General features: G+C 33.4%; 1 protein-coding gene across 6 annotated transcripts in view; it reads left to right on the forward strand.

The window, feature by feature from the left end:
* Nucleotides 1-22,500, forward strand: part of LOC136825292 (neurotrimin-like) — a 1,287,566-nt gene that overhangs the window by 1,112,441 nt on the left and 152,625 nt on the right. For all 6 annotated transcript variants that reach the window (XM_067081391.1, XM_067081392.1, XM_067081393.1 and 3 more), the window contains one exon: nt 21,190-21,400. In XM_067081391.1, the coding sequence (XP_066937492.1) occupies nt 21,190-21,400 (211 nt within the window). The remainder of the gene's footprint in view (nt 1-21,189; nt 21,401-22,500) is intronic.

Raw genomic sequence — 22,500 nt, forward strand, 5'->3', positions numbered from 1 at the left:
CCATAGTTTTCGAGGTCACTGAGATGAATAGTGACACTTCCGATGCCCTTTAAGTCCAAGTTCAGCCCCTAAATGTCAAAGTGGTGGGCAATATAATTGAAGCATCTTAACAGGAAAGAGAGAGAGAGAGAGAGAGAGAGAGAGAGAGAGAGAGAGAGAGAGAGAGAGAGAGAGAGAGAGAAAGAGAGAGAGAGAGAGAGTGTTAGAAAGGAGAAACAGGAGGAGAGAGAGAGAGAGTATATTGGTTGTCATTCAGAGTTCTCCCTGGGCAGCGCCGGGTTGGTCAGCTAGTAATTGTATAAATATGAAGGGTTGTATATATATATATATATATATATATATATATATATATATATACACTGTATGTATATATATATATATATATATATATATATATATATATATATATATATATATATATATATATATATATATTATATATATATATATATTTATATTTATATATATATATATTTATATATATATATATGTATATACACATACATACACACACATGTATACATATGCATGTATACATATACACACGCAATTTATGTGTATCTCCATCACACGCTCCTGTCCTCGAACAACAAATACATCGCACCTCACACAATAGCAAGAAAAGAAGAGGCCAGAGAGAGAGAGAGAGAGAGAGAGAGAGAGAGAGAGAGAGAGAGAGAGAAATAGAGAGAGAAAAACAGGAAGCGAAGAGAAGAAAGAATGAAAAGAGGAGGACCTCAATACGACCCTTTTGAATATTTCATGGGAGAATATAAATCCCTTTTATAGTTGGCTGGAAAAATCCGCGACTAAGAGCGGGAGGAGGAGGTAACTGGCGGACGTAAATATTTCATTCTGTTTAACTGGTGTTATCAAGAGTTTCGCTTTTCTTTTCTCTTTTTTTTATTTCCCCAAGTGTAACTGAGAGAAGAAGAAGAAGAAGAAGAAGAAGAAGAAGAAGAAGAAGAAGAAGAAGAAGAAGAAGAAGAAGAAGAAAAGGAGACGGGAAAAATGTAGGGGGGAAAAAAGGAAGGGAGAAAGGCGACTGGCGGTTTCAAGGTCTTGAGTTTTTTGTTGTTGTTTTTGCTGCTTACCGCATTTGAGTTAGGTCACACACACACACACACACACACACACACACACACACACACACACACACACATACATATATATATATATATATATATATATATATATATATATATATATATATATATATATATATATATATAACTGTATATATATAAACGTTTGTATATTATACATACTTTGTATATATTATACATATGTGTGTATATATATGTATATATATGTATATGTATATATATATGTATATATATATATATATATATATATATATATATATATATATATATATATATATACTTGTGTGTGTATGCGTATACGCTTGCGCACGGGTACAGACTGTTAAACTTGATTGGTAAAAATCTATATTGGATATTTTTTTTTTTTTTTTTGTTGGAGCAGTTGTTTATTTCTAAAGCTATTTTCTACTTTCATTTGGTACTAGCGGAAATTTCATGTTTTGCAAAGATGAGAAAATTTCCACCTCTTTTCGTCAGAATGGCCGAAATCATCTCAACCTGCTTCCTTGTTAGTTGAATATAATCTGCCCTAATCGACGGTAGAATTTAAGATTATTTCTGCTCATCGTGGCTGCGTGGTGCGATTGTTCTTGTGTGTGAGATTTTTGCTCCGTTATTATTTTCATGCATCTCTTTCGTAAATGACTATCTAGTTCTCACTTTGTGAGAATCATTTTCATATCTATTTTTTTTTTTTGCCAAAATAGTTATGAAGTGTTTTTTATGTAATTTTACAAAAAGAAAATATTCGATTATTTTTTAAAATATGGTTAATTTTCCTATTTATCAAAATGGTCATGAACATATTCTCTTCTCTTTATTAAATCCTCAGGAAGACGATTCCAAAAATCTGACGAATTTCCCCCCCAAAATAAACTGAATTAATAAAAACTGGTGTTAATTTCGTTATTTACCTAAATGGTCAAGAACATCTTCCCAAGTTTTTATTAGATTTTCAGGAAGACAATTCCAAAGTCTGATGAATTTTAAAAAATACTGAAAAAAATACGGAATTAATCAAATACCGAAATGATCATAAATATTTTCCCAATTTTTATTAGATTTTCAGGAAGACAATTCCAAAATCTGACGAATTTAAAAAGAAATAAAAGAATACTAAATTGATAAAACACTAGTTAATTTCTTCATTTACCGAAATGATCCTGAACATCTTCCCAAGTTTTGTATTAGATTTTCAGAAAGACGATTCCAAAATCTGATGAATTTCGAAACATCGGTTTTTAGTTGCTGTGGATGTTAATTTTGCCAAAAAAAAACTGAAGTTGATTTCTTCATTTACCGATATGATCATGAACATCTTCCCAAGTTTTTATTAAATTTTCAGGAAGTTTTCCCATAATGATCATGAACATTTTTCTAAGTTTTTAGTAAGTTTTCAGGACGACGATTCCAAAATCTGGCGTATATAAAAAAAAATGCTGAATAAAAAAAAAAAAAATAACGAATGTAAAACAAAAAGTAATGAATTATTCAAATGGCTAAATGTACCTGAACACCTTCCCTAGTTTATAATTAAATCTTTAGGAAGATAACTCCGAAATCTGATGAATTTCAAAACATCTGGGTTTAGTTGCTGTGACTGTTTATTGAAAGGAAAAAAATGCTAAATAAAAAAATGCAATGATCATAAATATATACTCAAGTTTTTTTTTATTAAATTTTCAGGAAGATTATTCCAAAATCTGAAGAATTTTAAAACGTCGGTTTTTAGTTGCTGTCTGTTAATTTTTAAAGAAACAAAACAAAAAATACTAATAAAAATTGCAGTTAAAATATACATATACCGAAATGATTGTGAACATATACTAAAGTTTTTTCACTAGATTTTCAGGAAGACGATTCCAAAATCTGACGAATTTTAAAACATCTGGTTTTAGTTGCTGTGATTGGTAATTTTACAAAAATAAATACTAAATTAATAAAAAAATGCAGTTAATGTAAAAATATACCGAAATGATCATGAACATATACACAAGTTTTTTTTATTAGATTTTCAGGAAGATTATTCCAAAATCTGGGGAATTTTAAAACATCGTGTTTTAATGCTTTGACTGTTAATTTTACAAAAATAAATAAATAAATACTGAACTAATAAAAACTGTAGATAGTTTCATCATTTACCGAAATGATCATGAACTTCTTGCAGAGTGCTCACTTGATTTGCAGGATGATGATTCCAAAAATGACGAATTAAAAAAAAATTAAATAAATACTGAACTAATAAAAATTCTAGTCTGTATCTTAATTTTCCTTAATGATGAACATCTTCCCTAGTTTTTAATCAGAGTTTCAGGAAGACGATTCCAAAATCTGACGAATTCCAAAACATTGGGTTTTAGTTGCCATGACTGATAATTTTACAAATATATATATATATATTATATAATATATATATATATATATATATATATATATATATATATATATATATATATATATATATATATATATATATATATATATATATATATATATATATATATATTATATATATATATATGTGTGTATTATATATATATATATATATATATATATATAATAATATATATATATATATATATATATATATATGTATATATATATATATATATATATATATATATATATATATATATATATATATATATATATATATATATATATATATATAATAAACCTCAGTATCTTAATTTCCCTGTAATGATCATGAACATCTTCCCAGTTTTTTTTTATTAGAGTTTCAGGAAGACGATTCTAAAATCTGACGAATTCCAAAGAATCAGTTTTTAGTTGCTGCGACTGATAATTTTACAAAAAATATATGTATGAATTAATAAAAAGTGTAGTCAATATTTTAATTTCCCTTAATGATCATGAATATCATCCCAATTTTTTATCAGAGTTTCAGGAAGACGATTCCAAAATCTGACGAATTCCAAAACATCAGTTTTTAGTTGCTGTGACTGTCAATAAAAACAAAATCTGAACATACAAAAATTGTAGTTGATCATCATTGACCGAAACGATCATTTTATCAGATCTTCAGGAGGACGATTCCAAAATCTGACGAATTCCCAAACATCGGGTTTTAGTTGCTGTGACTGTTAATAAAAAATAATTTAACAAACAAAAATGTTGATCATCATTGATCGAAACGATAATTTTATCAGATTTTCCGAGGACGATTCCAAAATCTGACGAATTCCCAAACATCAGATTTTAGTTGCTGTGACTCTGAACATACAAAAATTGATCATTGATCGAAACGATCATTTTATCAGATCTTCAGGAGGACGATTCCAAAATCTGACGAATTCCAAAACATCAGTTTTTAGTTGTTGTGACTGATAATATTTTACAAAAAAATATATATATGAATGAATAAAAATTGTAGTCAGTATCTTAATTTCCCTTAATGATCATGAACATCCACCCAAGTTTTTATTAGATTTTCAGGAAGACGATTCCAAAATTTGACGAATTCCAAAACATCAGTTTTTAGTTGCTGTGACTGTTAATAAAAAAAATTGAACAAACAAAAATTGTAGTTGATCATCATTGATCGAAACGATCATATTATCAGATTTTCCGGAGGACGATTCCAAAATCTGACGAATTCCAAAACATCAGTTTTTAGTTGCTGTGACTGTTAATAAAAAACAACTGAACAAACAAAAATTGTAGTTAATCATCATCTATCGAAACGATCATTTTATCAGATCTTCAGGAGGACGATTCCAAAATCTGACGAATTCCAAAACATCAGTTTTTAGTTGCTGTGACTGTCAATCAAAAAAAACTGAACAAACGAAAATTGTAGTTGATCATCATTGATCGAAACGATCATTTTATCAGATCTTCAGGAGGACGATTCCAAAATCTGACGAATTCCCAAACATCGGGTTTTAGTTCCCGTGACTGTTGCGTCTTTCCTTTGCGACCCTCATTTTTGCCTCGCTCGCGAGGAGGAGTTGCCGAGAGCCACCTGGTCGAGCATTATTGATAGCCAGGTCGTGACTTTGCAACATGTTGTTGTTGTTGTTCTTGTTTTTGTTGTTGCTGTTGTTGCTGCTGCTTTTCAGATGCGAAAGGTTTCCCCCGTTGGCAGGAAAGTTTTTTTTTTTTCCTGTTTTTTGGGCAGCTGGCGCAAATATGTTAGAGGTTTCTTTTGTTTATTTTGAAGATGGATGTAGAGGTGTTTGGTTGAAATGATAAGAATAGAAGGTTGAATTTTCCATTGTGTTTATGTTTTTTATATTATTGCAGGATTTTATTATTACCGAAAATAAATAATGCAGTTTAAGTTTCTTTTGTTTTGGTAGTTGTAAAAAGATGCACTTGTAGTTTCTTTTCTTATGGTAGGTATAGAGAAACACAAGCCAAAAAGATTCAATTTCAGGGGCATTACTGTAATAGGATTGATTTGGGGAATGTGAGGTACCTCGTTTGCCCCTAACGAAAAGATGTATTTTGGTCGTGAGCGCAAATGGAAAAAGATATCGGTTTTATTCGGAATTACTAAGATGTTAAGATACAGAATAAGAATAAAGACAATGCTGGATAAATAAATGAGGTGTTGCATATGAAGTAGGGTTTTTACATTAACAAGTAAAAAAGTTTCTTCGGCGCAATCGATTTTTCTGTACAGCCGCTACAGCGTATAATCAAGGCCACTGAAAATGGATCTTTCGTTGGTTTCGGTACTAATGTTGTATGAGCTGCGGCCCATGAAATTTTAAATACGGCTCGGTGGTGGTGGTGGCCTATCCTATATCGTTGCCAGAAGAACGATTATGGCTAACTTTAACCTTAAATAAAATAAAAACTCCTGAGGGTAGAGGGCTGCAATTTGGTATGTTTGATGACTGGAGGGTGGATGATCAACATACCAATTTGCAGCCCTCTAACCTCATTGGTTTTTAAGATCTGAGGGCGGACAGAAAAAGTGCGAACAGAAAAAGTACGGACGGAAAAGTGCGGACAGAAAAACTGCGGGCAGAATAAAGTGGGGACGGACAGACAAAGCCGGCACAATAGTTTGCTTTTACAGCAAACTAAAAATAAGCATTATACTGGAAGTGAGAATAATGATTGGAACTCCCTGTATACAAAATAGAGCTAATTGATGTTTTTAACGTGACATGTCTATTCCAAATTCACCTTTTTATGGAATAAATACAAATGTGACTATTGACCATCTCTCCTTCAGAAACCGCGAATTAATGTAAAAAAAAAAAAATTGTTTTACCTAAAATAGACGTGCACATCTCAAATATGTGATTTCTTTTAAGTGAATGTGCATGTGAGTGAATATGACTTTCGAATTTTTATAAATATTATAACTGGTTTTGGAATGGCTTTAGCATACTTATGTTTGGCTTACATGTATAAGAATCTTGTGTAGGAAACAATATGACTTATTTACTTCTTGTTTAGTCACTTATTTGTTTCAAGGCCTGGTTGTTCTTGAACTAGTGATTTGTATTGGATACACGTATAATAAAAGTAAATCTCTCATTTTTGAAACACATATATATATATATATATATATATATATATATATATATATATATATATATATATATATATATATATATATATATATATATATAAAGACAAATTCCACTTAGGAAAGAGAAACAATGGAGTACTGCAAGGCCTTTCGACTTCTGCTAAGTAAAGGACTAGAAGTCGAAAGGCCTTGCATTACGCCATTGTTTCTCTTTCCTTCGTGGATTTTGTCTTTGTTCGTATGTTCATCACATTTCATATTTTCGTGATTCAGTTACACACACACACACACATATATATATATATATATATATATATATATATATATATGTGTGTGTGTATGTATACTATATATAAATTTATATATATACAGTATATATACATAATATATATAATTATGTATATATATACACACACAAACACACACATAAGGAACAAAAGAGAAACTTATAGTCAAGACATGAAGACATGATAAGTTTGGTGCATATATATATATATATATATATATATATATATATATATATATATATATATATATATATATATATATATATATATATATATATATATATATATATATATATATATATATATATATATAACTTAAAAATGAATAATTATAAATATATATATATATATATATATATATATATATATATATATATATATATATATATATAATATATAGTCATTTTTAAGTTATTCATTCCTGTTTTTGTATAAATTCGCACCTTTCATTTTGCAAGACTGTTACTCAAATTTTTGTGGTATGGCTAACAGAAAACACAATTTTCACCTTTCAGATACAAAGCACAGAAAAAAAACCAGTTTTCCCCTTTTAGGCGCGTTTGAGTAATCTCCTTTTCCGCCTTTGAATAGGAAGATTACAGGCTCTCCACACGCGCTGTATCTGTAATGTATGGAGGGAAATATAAAATCGAAGACGTTATTTTTAGGTTCCTCACACACACACACACACACACACACACACACACACACGTCAGTGACGATATCTTCCGCTCCTTCGACCTGGTCTATTGGCCTTTGCGCTATAATTCGACGAGGCAAAAGATGTGTAAACAGCCTTTGAGGTCATCCTCTTTCACCATCAGGCCATTACTGAAGCCGAAAAGGTGGTGGTGGGAGGGGAGGTTAGGGAGGGGGAAGGGGGAGGGAGTGGGCGGAGTGGAGAGGGAACAGCTTGTTGTTGGGGACCTCTCTTCATCCACATCTCCAACCAACATGACCTTTTATTTTACGTCATTCAAAACAAGGTGATCTCCTCCTCCCCCCTTCCCTCCCCTCCCCGATGTGTCCTTTAACCGCACCATTATTGGCATCACTATCATAATCATCATCAGTGATTATGTTCTGGATATCATCTTCAGTATCATCATCGCCATTGCCAGTAATGTTTTTACCCTTCGATTTTGGTGACGGAAATTTCAGCCTGTATTTATCTACTTCCGCTGAGTATTTGAGATGGAAAATCGAAGTCATTTACGAAGAAATGATTGGCCTTCATGTATCAGCTTCCCGTAGTGGCGTAGTGCCTTCAGTGCACCTCACTCAGTGCACTGTAGGCATTACTTAAGGTTCTTTGCAGAGTCCCATCGGCCCCTAGCTGCAACCTCATTCATTCCTATTACTGTACCTCTGTTCATATTCTCTTTCTTTCGTCTTACTTTTCACCCCATCCTAACAATTGTTTCATAGTGCAACTACGAGGTTTTCCTCCTGTTACGCCTTTCGTACCTATTTTCTGTCATTTTCCCTTCCACCTGAACCACCTTAGGTCTGAGCGCTTGTCCTTTGTCCTAAATTCTATATTCCACTTCCATTTTTATGCATCAGCTGACAGTCAATCCAAGATAACGGAAAATTAAAGAGAAAATACTATATATCTGGGTAACACTTGGAAACGCTTCGAGAACTCGTATTTCCTCTTGAGTCTCTACAACCCACCGACCCACCCACCCCAACCCAAAAAATAGACAGAAAAACCCATCATCCGGATCCAGATTCATGTCAAAATCGAGTTAAATCTTCCTTGGTTCATGGCCCGCCTCTCCACGAAATTTCATTGGAATCCATCCGTGACGCATTTTGAGATACCTTGTCGACAGACTGACAGACTCACAGACAGAGAAGGCAGACAAACGCACAGACAAGCAGAAACCGATGAATATGTAACCTGTGTCCAATCGTAGAACCGGGGACGGGGAAAAATGGGAGGAAAAAAAGATTGAGTGTATATCTCTCCTGAATGACCAGCAATCAAGAGTCCTGCTGTGGAGAAAAAAGGAAGACATCCTTTATCTTTGGGGGGGAGTTGTCTTTTTTTTTTGGGAGGGGGGTCCAGGGGACTTCTCCCCCCTAACGATCGCTCAACAGACTGTGACTGAGCCAAAGCGACGGCCCATCCCGGCTCATACCCGTCACGAAAGTGTTTTTTTTTTTTTTTTTTTTTTTTTTTTTTAGGCAGCAGTCGGTGGAAAATTGCCACGCCGACTTCCAAAGGGTCTAGCCAAGATTGGAATTCTTGAAAAGACTAACTCACTACCTCTCTCTCTCTCTCTCTCTCTCTCTCTCTCTCTCTCTCTCTCTCTCTCTCTCTCTCTCTGGCAAAGCTTTCAACTCCAGGTGGGCGTAAATAAACTAATACGACAGAAATGGCTTGCTGTGATACCTTTAGTTCATTCATGCGTGAGTTTTTGTTCATATAAGCAATTTTATTATTATTATTGTTATTATTATTTATTATTATTATTATTTTATTATTATTATTGTTGTTGTTGTTGTATAGACGTATATATGTAATAATTATATATTATATATATATATATATATTATTATTATATATATATATATATATATATATTATTATTATACATATTATGTATGTATGTGTTTTTTGTATTGCTGTAGATAGATTGGTCATTGTTTTTATATATCTTTGCTTTTGTGTGTGTGTGTATGTATGTGTTGTGTGTATTACTGTAGATAGATTGGGTGTGTGTGTAAGTCATATGATTATTTTATATATATATATATATATATATATATATATATATATAGATGGGTTCACAAACAGGAGATCCACAAGACAAGAAGTCTTCAAAGACTGTTGCAAGTCCGCTATTACAGCCACTTAGGACTCAGTTATCGTACAGGTTCCCGTATATCCAATCCAGAACTTTCTAGCATTCGAACACATGCTACTGAATGTAAATTCATGCAAAAAACACATTTTTCGATTCTCAGTGCTACATCTCAAACTGCCTTTAACTACCCTTGAGTCATTATATATAAAGCACCTGTCCCCTAATTTGAATAGTAACACTTCTGCGGTTTTCTCTCTCTCTCTTAAGGCGTTGTCTCATTGACGTTTCTTCAGGCCATTCTTCCCTCTTACGTTGTACTGTAAGGTAGTTAAATTTCCTTCACAAACTTGATGAATTTTAATATATTTATTTATTTTATTTTATTTTATTTTTTTCATAAAATTTTTCTGCTTTTATGTTTTTATAAAAATTTTTACTGTCTATAATAATTGTTATTTTAACTTTAGTTTTAACTGCTCTTTATAATTTATTGCAGACTGATGATGTGCAAAAGATTGCACGAAACGTTTCTAAATAAAGAACTTTGAAGATTTCTTGTCTTATGGATCTCCTGTTATATATATATATATATATATATATATATATATATATATATATATATATATATATATATATATATATATATATATATATATATATATATATATATATATATATATATATATATATATATATATATATATATATATATATATATATATATATATATATATATATATATATATAATATGAATTCGCTCAGGCTTAAACCTGTTGACTTTAGCAGTAAATGATGCATCTGATACTCATTAAACTCTTGTGGGTCAGAACCATCGTTGGAAAAGGGCAGGTAATTTTTAGAAATATTTGAAATTACTTAATGGAGCCATTCCTTTTGCAAGATTTTTTCAAGAGAGGAGATTGCTACCCTCATACCTTGCTCTATATTTGCAAGGACGCATGTGCTTACATGACCTGTCCTTTATGGCCACCCACCAAGTACTGACCAGAATCTACGCTGCTTAACAGGCTAAGGAGTTAACTCCAGACTATACACGCGCACGCACACACACATATATATATATATATATATATATATATATATATATATATATATATATATATATATATATATATATATATATATATATATATATATATATATAACTGAATCACGAAAATGTAGAACGTGATGAAATCTGGCCTTGCAGCACTCCAGTGTTTCTCTTTCCTTTGTGGATTTTGTCTATTTATATTCAGTATATATATGTATATATATATATATATATATATATATATATATATATATATTTATATATACTATATATATATATTATATATATATATATTTATATATGCATATATATATACAGTGTATATGTATGTGTGTATGTATATATATATATATATATATATATATATATATATATATATATATATATATATATATATATATATATATATATATATCTATAAATATATAAATATATATATATATATATATATATATATATATTCTGAAACGAAAAAATTTAACAATTTAAATGCCACATTCTTTAGGGCGTCTTGCTATGCAATAGATTTTAATATATTTCTGATAATGTGAGCTGAAAATATCGAACTTTTTCTCACAGGAATGAGATTGGCGTTTGAGAATTCAAACAAAGAGTAAAATAAGAGAGAGAGAGAGAGAGAGAGAGAGAGAGAGAGAGAGAGAGAGAGAGAGAGAGAGAGAGAGATAAACAAACTTTCAGAAGCGCGAAGCTTATTCAAAACTAAAGCATTCAGTGACCTGAATCTTAAAAAACAAACGGACGGATCTACGAGCAAAAAAAAAATAAATGGGAATGAAAGAAAGAATCTGTAGCAAAAAACACGACAAGAAACGACCCCTGGGTAAAACACGGTCCTCATCGGCTTAGTAATTGTGTCGCCGACAAAGAAAAGGAATAAAATTCATGGAAAGCGAGAGCGGACTTGCCCCCACCATGTAAGCCCCGTTTGGACAACAAAACAATCCTGGACTTACCACTAACATGCTGCCGTGAGAGGGAGTGGCTTAACCTCTCTCTCTCTCTCTCTCTCTCTCTCTCTCTCTCTCTCTCTCTCTCTCTCTCTCTCTCTCCTGCCAATCTCGTTTTTCGTGTTCCCCAGTTATTGAAGTTTGTTTCGGAACGGGTACCGTTATAAGCCGTGGTATTAACGTGTTCGGCGTTTATGAGCGGCGAGGTACCTTCAGATAAGGCTCTCTCTCTCTCTCTCTCTCTCTCTCTCTCTCTCTCTCTCTCTCTCTCTCTCTCTCTCTCTCGTTTTACGTGTATGAATATTTTTTAGTGCAGTAGCGTGATTACATTCCCTCTCTCTCTCTCTCTCTCTCTCTCTCTCTCTCTCTCTCTCTCTCTCTCTCTCTCTCTCTCTCTCTCTCGTTTACTTGTATAAGCAAATTCTTATACATGTGCCTGCCTAAAAGTATAATCTCTCTCTCTCTCTCTCTCTCTCTCTCTCTCTAGTTTGCTTGTGGAAATATTTATTTATACAGTAGCCTGATTGCAGGAATAAACCGTTTTCTTCTGTCTCTCTCCCGTTTGCTTGTATAAACAAAGTTCTTATACATGTGCCTACCTAAAGTATAATCTCTCTCTCTCTCTCTCTCTCTCTCTCTCTCTCTCTCTCTCTCTCTCTCGTGTACTTGTATAAGTACTTACATAAACAGTAGTGTGATTACAGAAATAACCCGTTTTTTTTTCTCTCTCTCTTGTTTACCTGCACCAACAAAATTCTTACGCATGTGCCTGCCTATAAGCCTATAAGTACTATCTGTGTGTGTGTGTGTGTGTGTGTGTGTGTGTGTGTGTGTGTGTGTGTGATAAAAACGTAGATATAGATGTATAGGCATACGCTAGCGTGCCTATGTGTACTTATTCAGCCTCTGAATTATATACTATCAATAATTTAATATAATACCCACTCAACTTTTCTCGGATTTGAGTTGAAAGGTTTTGGAAAATGGTAGTTTTATTTTCAAAACCTCAAATAAAATAATTCTTAATGGGCTAATCACTTCAGTGAAGTTAAGGAACTGTTTAACTTGAAACTCCAGCTAAAGAATTATAGGTACTTACATGGCGCTATATATGGTCAAAATAGCAGTTTCTAATACGCTCAAATATTAAGGAGCAACCGTATTGGCATCTGGGAGGAGTAAATATCCAGACGATGTTGGAAACTCTGCGGTATCCACACGCCATATTTAACTACTAATGTGCGCGCGGTAATGTATTCTCTTGCCAACTGACAGCACGGAAACATAAGCCTCATGAAATATGTATATACATGAATTTTGTTTTGTATTTATGCAGTATTTTCACAACCGTCTAAAAATCTTCGCAAGTGTGATACTCGATCCATGACTGACAGTATCGTTGATTTTTAACGGCGAGATCTAAATCTGACGCATTTCATTAAGTATTCGGCGAAAATCAAAACCCGGTTTTGTCTTTACGAAGCCGTTCTATTTATTCGTATGAATAACTCGATTTAACTTGAAGGTCCGCAAAACGAGTTGATTTTGGCAGAGAATCCGAGTTATAAATGGTATATTTGGGCGAGTCTGAGACAGACAGGCTCCCTTGCAGCCTGTCGAAAAAGTGGTATCCCAATTTCCCCGGTCAAAGAAACCTCAAGGGAAGTTTCCAGTAATAATCTTTTTCCCTTGATGGGTATATTATATAAGAAATCGAGTGATGATCATCTGCTCCTCTCCTCGCCACCCCCTCTCCTCCTTTCCCCTACCACGCCCCCTCCAGACTGAAATGGACATGCCCCTGACACATCTTAATGAAGACCCCTCATGCGTGCACATCCAATTTCCACCATCTTTGTAGAGGCATCTTTCACGTCATTACCAAAAAATCTGCCCTCCTCCAAAAGTTGCTACCGAACTGAGAGAGAGAGAGAGAGAGAGAGAGAGAGAGAGAGAGAGAGAGAGATACTATCTTCTGGGACCAGCTTCATCAATGTAATCATTATGAGATAAACTTTGGGAAGAAAGTCTCGGACGGAAGGGGGAAAAAAAACCTTCGAAGGGTTTTTGGGTTCTGCGTAGAAAATGGGATTCGATACACAGGAGAGGGGAAACTTATACAGCTTAATGATTAGAGAAAATGCGACTTGATTTCCTCTCTAGGGACTCCGCTCTCTCTCTCTCTCTCTCTCTCTCTCTCTCTCTCTCTCTCTCTCTCTCTCTCTCTCTCTAAAAGGTGTATGCCGGGGAAAAAAGGGACTTCGCAGCCAAATTGCCCGAGATTGCTTTTAAGATAAGGATGAAGAATTATGGCCAGTGCATTAAGGCGTCGGCTTGTGGAAGTTTGTCTGCACAGAGATCATCCATGATTCATCACTTAAAGTATTATTACAATATACATTATATTAAATCATGCTTGTTGTAAAGCATGGAACTCCTAGTCAGCTTATTACAGATGAACTGCATTTTATGATTAAACTATTTATTTGGATGTAGCATTTTTAAAAATAGTGTTTTTTGGAGATTACTTTAGGAAACTAAGGTTACAAAAAAATTGGATAGTTAAAGGATTAATGTTATATACGAAACTGGGACTGCAGGAATCTTTCCCTTATCGTCACAGTTGTGACAACTGATTTTGTTATTATTACTGTCATAATTATCATTGTTATTGTTTTTTGTTTTTCTGCTCTTGGAAACAGCGGTAGAGAATGGATGATAAGTGGACCATAAAGCCGTTTGTAATAAAATACCAACTAAAATACAATCGTGTATTATTTTATGATACTGTCAGCGTTCATTTAGGGTATAGGTTTGGTGGGCCAGACCTTCTCTCTAAGAGAGAGAGAGAGAGAGAGAGAGAGAGAGAGAGAGAGAGAGAGAGAGAGCCTGTTCGTTTGTCTGTAAGCTTCTTTGGGCGCACATCGTTTGGGAAATCCCCTAGTAAACTGAATGGTGTTACGAATTCCATTAGTTTATAAGTAAACGATGTTCTCAATAAGCTTCTCGCCTCTGGTTGAGTGCGAAAAGGCGAAAGGCGCCCTTAAGGCCTCTGGAACTAAGGTTGTAAATGGCACGGAGAAGATACGTCTTGGCTCTCAATAGAGAGTTATGCCAGGCCAAGTTTATTTTCCACCCACGGCTCCTCCCAATTTCTAACCCCCTCTCTCTCTCTCTCTCTCTCTCTCTCTCTCTCTCTCTCTCTCTCTCTCTCTCTCTCTCTCTCTCTCTCTCTCACCCGCTCCCAAGAACTTTGACTTCAGCCAGGGGAGAAGGCGCTGAGATGAGTTTTCAAAGGCTGGCTGACTTGACACCGTCATCTCAAGATTTCCAATAAAACAGACTTAATTATAAAAGAGGGACTTAGGCTGAGTTTTGCTTCTCTTGCAGAGTGCTTGCGAAGGTCCTCTTCCAGGAAAGAAGGGAATAACACTTATTTTTTTTTCTTCCGTAAGGAATTCCGTTTAACTTGGACCTTAAACAAGTAAAAAATGCGCCGAAGTTTCTTCGATGCAATCGAGTTTTCTGGATAGCGTATAATGCTGTATGAAACTTTCAGTCACTGCCCGGTGGTGGCCTGTCCTATAGCGTTTCCAGACGCAGGGTCATGGCTAACTTTAATATTAAATTAAATAAAAACTACTTAAGCCAGAGGGCTGCAATTTGGTATGTTTGATGATTGGACGGTGGATGATCAACATACCAATTTGCAGCTCTCTAGCCTTAGTAGTTTTTAAGATCTGAGGGCGGTCAGAAAAAAGTGCGGACGGTCAGACAAAGCCATCTCAATAGTTTTCTTTTATAGTAAACTGAAATGTTCGTAGGTATTTGAGCAAACACTTTATTTTGTCAAATGAGTCGATCTAAAATTAGACTTTGTTATAATATAGGGCGTGAAATTGTTCGTTGCAAATTGAATGTTTCGTTGATTTCATATCAATATATTTTGCAGGATTACACCATTCGACCAAAATAGCATTGAAGTTATTCTGTTAGTTTGATTGGTTCAGACTATCTAATTCCTTTCGTCCCATGATGATGATATTTCGTATTGTTTGAATATTACTCCTTGAGTCTCTTTTCGTGGGTATTATCCCTTAAGCCTTTTTGTCCCTGAAATCCTGGAAGTCAAAAATAATTCCCTCAGAAATGAAATTCAAATAATATTTCTCTATGAAAATGTGTGTTGTGTTTGTGTGTGTGGATGTGTGATTGTCAGACTACTAGGGGCTGGTGTCAGGGGAATGGACTTTTAGTTTTCTGTAAAAGAAAATTACTGAGATGGCTTTGTCTGCCCGTCCGCACTTTGTCTGTCCGCCCTCAGATCTTAAAAACTACTGAGGCTATAGGGCTGCAAATTGGTACGTTGCTCATCCACCCTCCAATCATCAAACATACCAAATTGCAGTCCTCTAGCCTAAATAGTTTTTATTTTATTGAAGGTTAAAGTTAGCCATGATCGTGCGTCTGGCACAGCAATAGGTGCCAACAACACAGGCCACCATCGGTCCGTGGCTGAAAGTTTCATGGGCAGCAGCTGAGAGTTTCGTGGGCCGTGGCTGAGAGTTTCATACAGCATTATACGCTGTACAGAAAACTCGATTGCGCCGGAGACACTTCGGGTCCCTTTTTTTTTTTTTTTTTTTCATTTAACATAAGAGTGACGATGTTTGAGCGACTAGCTTTGTGCAATAGGTGCAATATCAGAATGAGCAATAGAGGTGAGGAATATTGAAATACTTGGTCAATTGAATTGCATTATTATTTTTATTATTAATGGAGAAACAATCCCATAGTTATGTATGGGTACGTATATTATTAAAAGTAAATCACTACAGAGAGTTTTCGAGAATCTGTTCGAACAGATTCCCGAAAGCTCTCCGTACAGACTTTATTTTGAAATATATCTGTACCCATACATAACTATGGATCTGGTTCTCCACTTCAAGACTCATGTTACTATGAGTATTTTGTAATTATTATTATTATTATTATTATTATTATTATTATTATTATTATTATTATTATTATTATTATTATTATTATTATTATTATTATTTATCAGAGTGCAGCAGCGGAAACAGAATGGGAGAGAGAATTTAGAAACATACGATTGGTGCATCATGTTTTGGTACATAATATAATTTGGCATTTCATGAAAGAAAAACTCTCAAACTCTGATTTATTTAAATCGCGTGTAAGTGGGTTTTCATGAGATATGTATAAACAATGACCCTCTTCCTGGTAAACAGCGTTACGTTTTCATGGCGTTTTCGTAACGTATTTATGGTTGCTCGGAATTCAGTTGCTGACTCTTAATTAGAAATAGCCATTGAAAGGATGGTGGTAAAATATTTATGTCTTTGTATGGAACATTTTGCAAGGATAAACAATCTCCGTGTAGGATAGTCCTGTTATTCTTGCTAATAAAATAAACATATCTTATTTTCCCCATGAAATTTGGTGTAAATACATCTTATTTTCTCATGAAATGTGGTGTAGATACATCTTATTTTCTTATGAAATTTTATGTAGGTACATCTGATTTTCTTATGAAGTTTGGTGTAGATACATCATATTTTATCAGGAAATTTGGTGTACATACCTCATTTTCTCATGAAATTTGGTGTAGATACTTATTTTCTCATGAAATTTGGTGTAGATAAATCTTATTTTCTCATGAAATTTGGTGTAGCTACATCTCATGAAATTTGGTGCAGATGCATCTTATTCTCTCATGAAATTTAGTGTAGATACATCTTATTTTCTCATGAAATTTGGTGTAGATGCATCTTATTTTCTCACGAAATTCGGTGTAAATACATCTTATTTTCTCATGAAATGTGGTGTAGATGCATCTCATTTTTTCATGAAATATGGTGTAGATATATTTAATTTTCTCATGAAATTTGTTGCAGATACATCTTATTTTCTCATGAAATTTGGTGTAGATACATGTTATTTTTTCATGAAATTTGGTGTATATACATATTATTTTCTCATGAAATTTGGTGTAGATTCATCTAATTTTCTCATGAAATTTGTTGCAGATACATCTTATTTTCTCATGAAATTTGGTGTAGATACATGTTATTTTTTCATGAAATTTGATGTATATACATCTTATTTTCTCATGAAATTTGATGTAGATTCATCTAATTTTCTCATGAAATTTAGTGTAGATACATCTTATTTTCTCATGAAATTTGATGTAGAAGCATCTTATTTTCTCATGAAATTTACTGTAGACGCTTCTTATTTTGTCGTGAAATTTGGTGTAGGTAAGTCTTATTTTCTCATGAAATTTGTTGTAGATACATCTGATTTCATCATGAAATTTGGTGTAGATGGATCTGATTTTCTCATGACATTTGATATAGATACATCTTATTTTCTCATGAAATTTGGTGTAGATACATCTTATTTTATTATGAAATTTGTTGTAGATACATCCTATTATCCCATAAAATTTGGTGTAGAAACATCTTATTTTCCCATGAAATTTGTAGTAGATGCATCTTATTTTCTCATAAAATTTGGTATGAAATTTGTAGATTCATCTTATTTTTCCTTTATTTCATGAAATTTGGTAGATAGATAGATACATCTTATGTTCCCATGAAATTTGGTGTAGATACATCTCATTTTACCATTAAATTTGGGGTACATACAAGCCATCTCGTTTGGTGTAGATGCTTCTTATTTTCTCATGAAATTTGGTGTAGATACACCTTATTTTCTCATGAAATTTGGTGTAGATATATTTGATTTTCTCATGAAATTTGGTGTAGAAACATCTCATGAAATTTGGTGTAGATACAGCTTATTTTCTCATGAAATTTGGTGTAGATACATTTTATTTTCCCATGAAATTTGGTGTAGATACGTCTTATTTTCTAATGAAATTTAGTGTAGATGCATATGATTTTCTCATGAAATTTTATATAGATACACTTTATTTTCTCATGAAATTTGGTGTAGATACATCTGATTTTTTTCTGAAATTTGGTGTAGATGCTTCTTATTTTTTCATGAAATTTGGTGTAGATACATCTTATTTTCTCATGAAATTTGGTGTAGATGCATCTGATTTTCTCATGAAATTTGGTGTAGACACATCTTATTTTCTCATGAAATTTGGTGTGGATACATCTGATTTTCTCATGAAATTTGGTGTAGATGCTTCTTATTTCCTCATGAAATTTGGTGTAGATACATCTTATCTTCTCATGACATTTGGTGTAGATGCATCTTATGTGTTCATGAAATTTCGTGTAGATACATCTCATTTTCTCATGAAATTTGGTGTAGATGCATCTTATGTGTTCATGAAATTTCGTGTAGATACATCTCATTTTCTCATGAAATTTGGTGTAGATACATCTAATTTTCTCATGAAATTTGGTGTAGATACATCTCATTTTCTCATGAAATTTGGTGTGGATACATCTCATTTTCTCATGAAATTTTGTGTAGATACATATCATTTTCTCATGAAATTTGGTGTAGATACATATCATTTTCTCATGAAATTTGGTGTAGATACATATCATTTTCTCATGAAATTTGGTGTAGATACATATCATTTTCTCATGAAATTTGGTGTAGATACAAGCCATCTCGTTTAGAACAGACCTCTTTATTCTGATAGTCATGTAGCACGCTGGCTGAGATTAGGACCATATTTTATTTCTGCTTTCAATGGAGTCTTTCTGTTTTGTTTAGATGCATTTTAAACAATATCAGAATCACTTAGGCTAGTTTCATTATTAAAGCAAGCATGAGATAAGGCGAACGCCATTAGTCTGTCGTAGACACATTCCTTGTCAAATTCTGACTAGAATGATGCCCGGAGCTTCATTGTTCTATGAAACTCTAAAACTAATTCATTTGTGTTCCATTTATATATTTCTACTCTCTTTTTCTTAGCGAATTGATGGTAGTAGAGACTGTTCCAAGTGAATGTTCACTCATTAATGATATTAACGATAATAATAACAATTTATAACTGGGAAATTCTGTTCTCAACATCATCATCATGATATGCGCCTGAATATGTCTTCATTTGTACCTGATGTTAAATACGCTGTCTCTATTTAGCATTGTTAAACCGGTTCATTAAGTTTCTGCATTGCAAATAATACATCGTTACCTCTTTATGTATATTGTGATAGTTTTGTTTTATTAAGGAAGGTAACAACTTTGAGAAATATCTTGCTGACTGAGTACGTGAGATTCGGGTATTATTATTATTATTATTATTATTATTATTATTATTATTATTATTATTATTATTATTATTATTACTGGTGTATATTGGCAAGAGGCCCTCTTTTAAACAGGTACTGTTGAGAGAAATCGCAGCATTGATCTTGTATAGAGTCAGTGCAGCGATTTCTTTCAACATTATTATTATTATTATTATTATTATTATTATTATTATTATTATTATTATTATTATTATTATTGTTATTGCTAATAAATTCCAGATTTCGTGAAAAACAATCTGTGTAATAAAAATCCACAATTATACATTAAATATATTACTATGTAAAATATTTACATAGTAATATATTCACTATATAATCGTGGATTTTTATAACACACATTATTATTATTATTATTATTATTATTATTATTATTATTATTATTATTATTATTATTATTATTATTAGTAACAGTAGCAGAAGCAGATTTTCATCGCTGTTTGTTTGATGTGTTTGTAGCATTTTCTTAGAAATATAATAATAATAATCTTTTAGTTTCAGAATGGCATACACTGCAAATATTACTACTGATAACTGATGTGAAAGGTTATAGTATTCTGTAACTTCCTATGCGTCCAAAAGTTCCAGCGAGCTTTATATTTATCTATATATACATTTTGTCTTTCGTGTGTAGTGATTAGGAAGTAATCTAACCTCTGTTCTTCACCTCACTTCATTAAAGGTTATTGCCATTTACCTTTGGGCAGTAATCGTCCGATTTCACAGAGCCACTCGTCAAGAGAAATGCCCCAAAGAGTTTGTTTTCTCTCTGTCTGTCTCTCAACCACCCATCATCGTCCTCACCCTTTGTCAGAACTGTCCTTCTCGCGTTGCACTGAGGTAAACCAACCCGTGGAACGTGAAATGTCACCTAAAAATCAAGGAAAAGTATTACCCGAACGAGCTGACGGCAGTTGAGACCGCAAGTGAACGGCATTCCAGCCAATTGAGGCCCCCCCTCAATGGCATTTGTCATTCCCACCTCATTCCTACCTCATTCCTGCCTCATTCCCACCTCATTGCCGAGCCACTCCACGCGGCCTGACACGCAACACCAAAAGCCAATTTTCCCTCCCCGTGAACTTTCCGATGTCTACTTGTCTCGTGTTCGAGTGTCCGCCTGCTGCTGTTCCCGCGTCTCACTCTTTTGACTCTCCGCTTTTTCTCCCTCTCCCCAGGTGGCCTGGATGTACAAAGGGAAGAGCGAGAGGACTGTGTTGACAGTGGCGACGCAGGTCATCACCAAAAACCCCAGGGTCTCCGCAGTTCAGGAGGCGCAAGCCTGGGTCCTAACGATCAACCAGGTGAAGAAGGAGAACCAGGGCGTGTATATGTGTCAGATTAACACGAAGCCTATCAAGAAGCAGTTGGGGTACCTCCATGTTGTAGGTCAGTGGTTGTTGCAATGTGTTGGAATGGTTGTTGTTTTTCTTAACGCATTTTGAATTTTGATATACCTTTTTAGTGAGTGTGTGTGGAAACGTGAGTAAATGTGTTTGTTGTGTGTATATGTTCCAGTATGAGAGCGGATGCCTTTGTGCAGTTTTTAATTTCATTTTCACGAGTTCGTCACCATGCCGAATGACCTATTTGGTCCCAGTGTTTGGCCTCTGGCCTAGGCCTGGCATTTCATTCAGATCCTTCGGGCCAGCCCTATGAGAGCTGATAGTCAGTCAACTTCGTGGTCTGGTTAAACTGGTTTAATAATAATAATAATAATAATAATAATAATAATAATAATAATAATATAATAAAAATAATAATAATAATAATCTTGGTAGTGAGAACTATTTTTTGTGATGGGTGTGAACGTGTAGTTATTATTATTATTATTATTATTATTATTATTATTATTATTATTATTATTATTATTATTTGAAGAGACCTTATTGTCGTTTATGTTTCTTTTTAGTTTTATTATTAATTTTTCACTTACAGTTATAAGTGCGCGTTCAGAGTTTGTCTCTCGTCCTTCTAATATGGCTTCCATTATTACCAACGGTCGATTCTCACAACCCTTCAAGAATACAAGGAATACATTATTAATCCCCTTTACCCACTAACTATCTTCGCTGATGCTTATTACCGTTTGCTGTCAGCAGTCAGCACTGATCAGCAAATAGTCATCTGTCAGCGCTAGAGCGATCGTCAGTCGAATCAGTAAAGGATTACTGTGATTCGTCCCCCCTTTGATGGGGCAGCTTTTGTCGGCAAACTCTGAAGCAGTCGGTAACGCAATTTCCTTGCGATGAAACCGATGTTAGTACTGACGGGGAGAGAACCCGTATCTTTCGAGTCCCCGTTTTCTTTTTTTATTGACTTTTTCTCCGGGTTCCCATTTTCTCCTTTTTTATTTTTTCGTATATTTATTTATTTGTTGGTTTATTTATTTACTTATTATTTTATTAATTTACATATTTATTTGCTTATTTATTTTTTATTTACTTTTTTATTTCGTTATTTATTTATTTATTTACTTATTTTTTATT

This window comes from Macrobrachium rosenbergii, chromosome 37, assembly GCF_040412425.1.
Source record: "Macrobrachium rosenbergii isolate ZJJX-2024 chromosome 37, ASM4041242v1, whole genome shotgun sequence".
NCBI classification, from domain to species: domain Eukaryota; kingdom Metazoa; phylum Arthropoda; class Malacostraca; order Decapoda; family Palaemonidae; genus Macrobrachium; species Macrobrachium rosenbergii.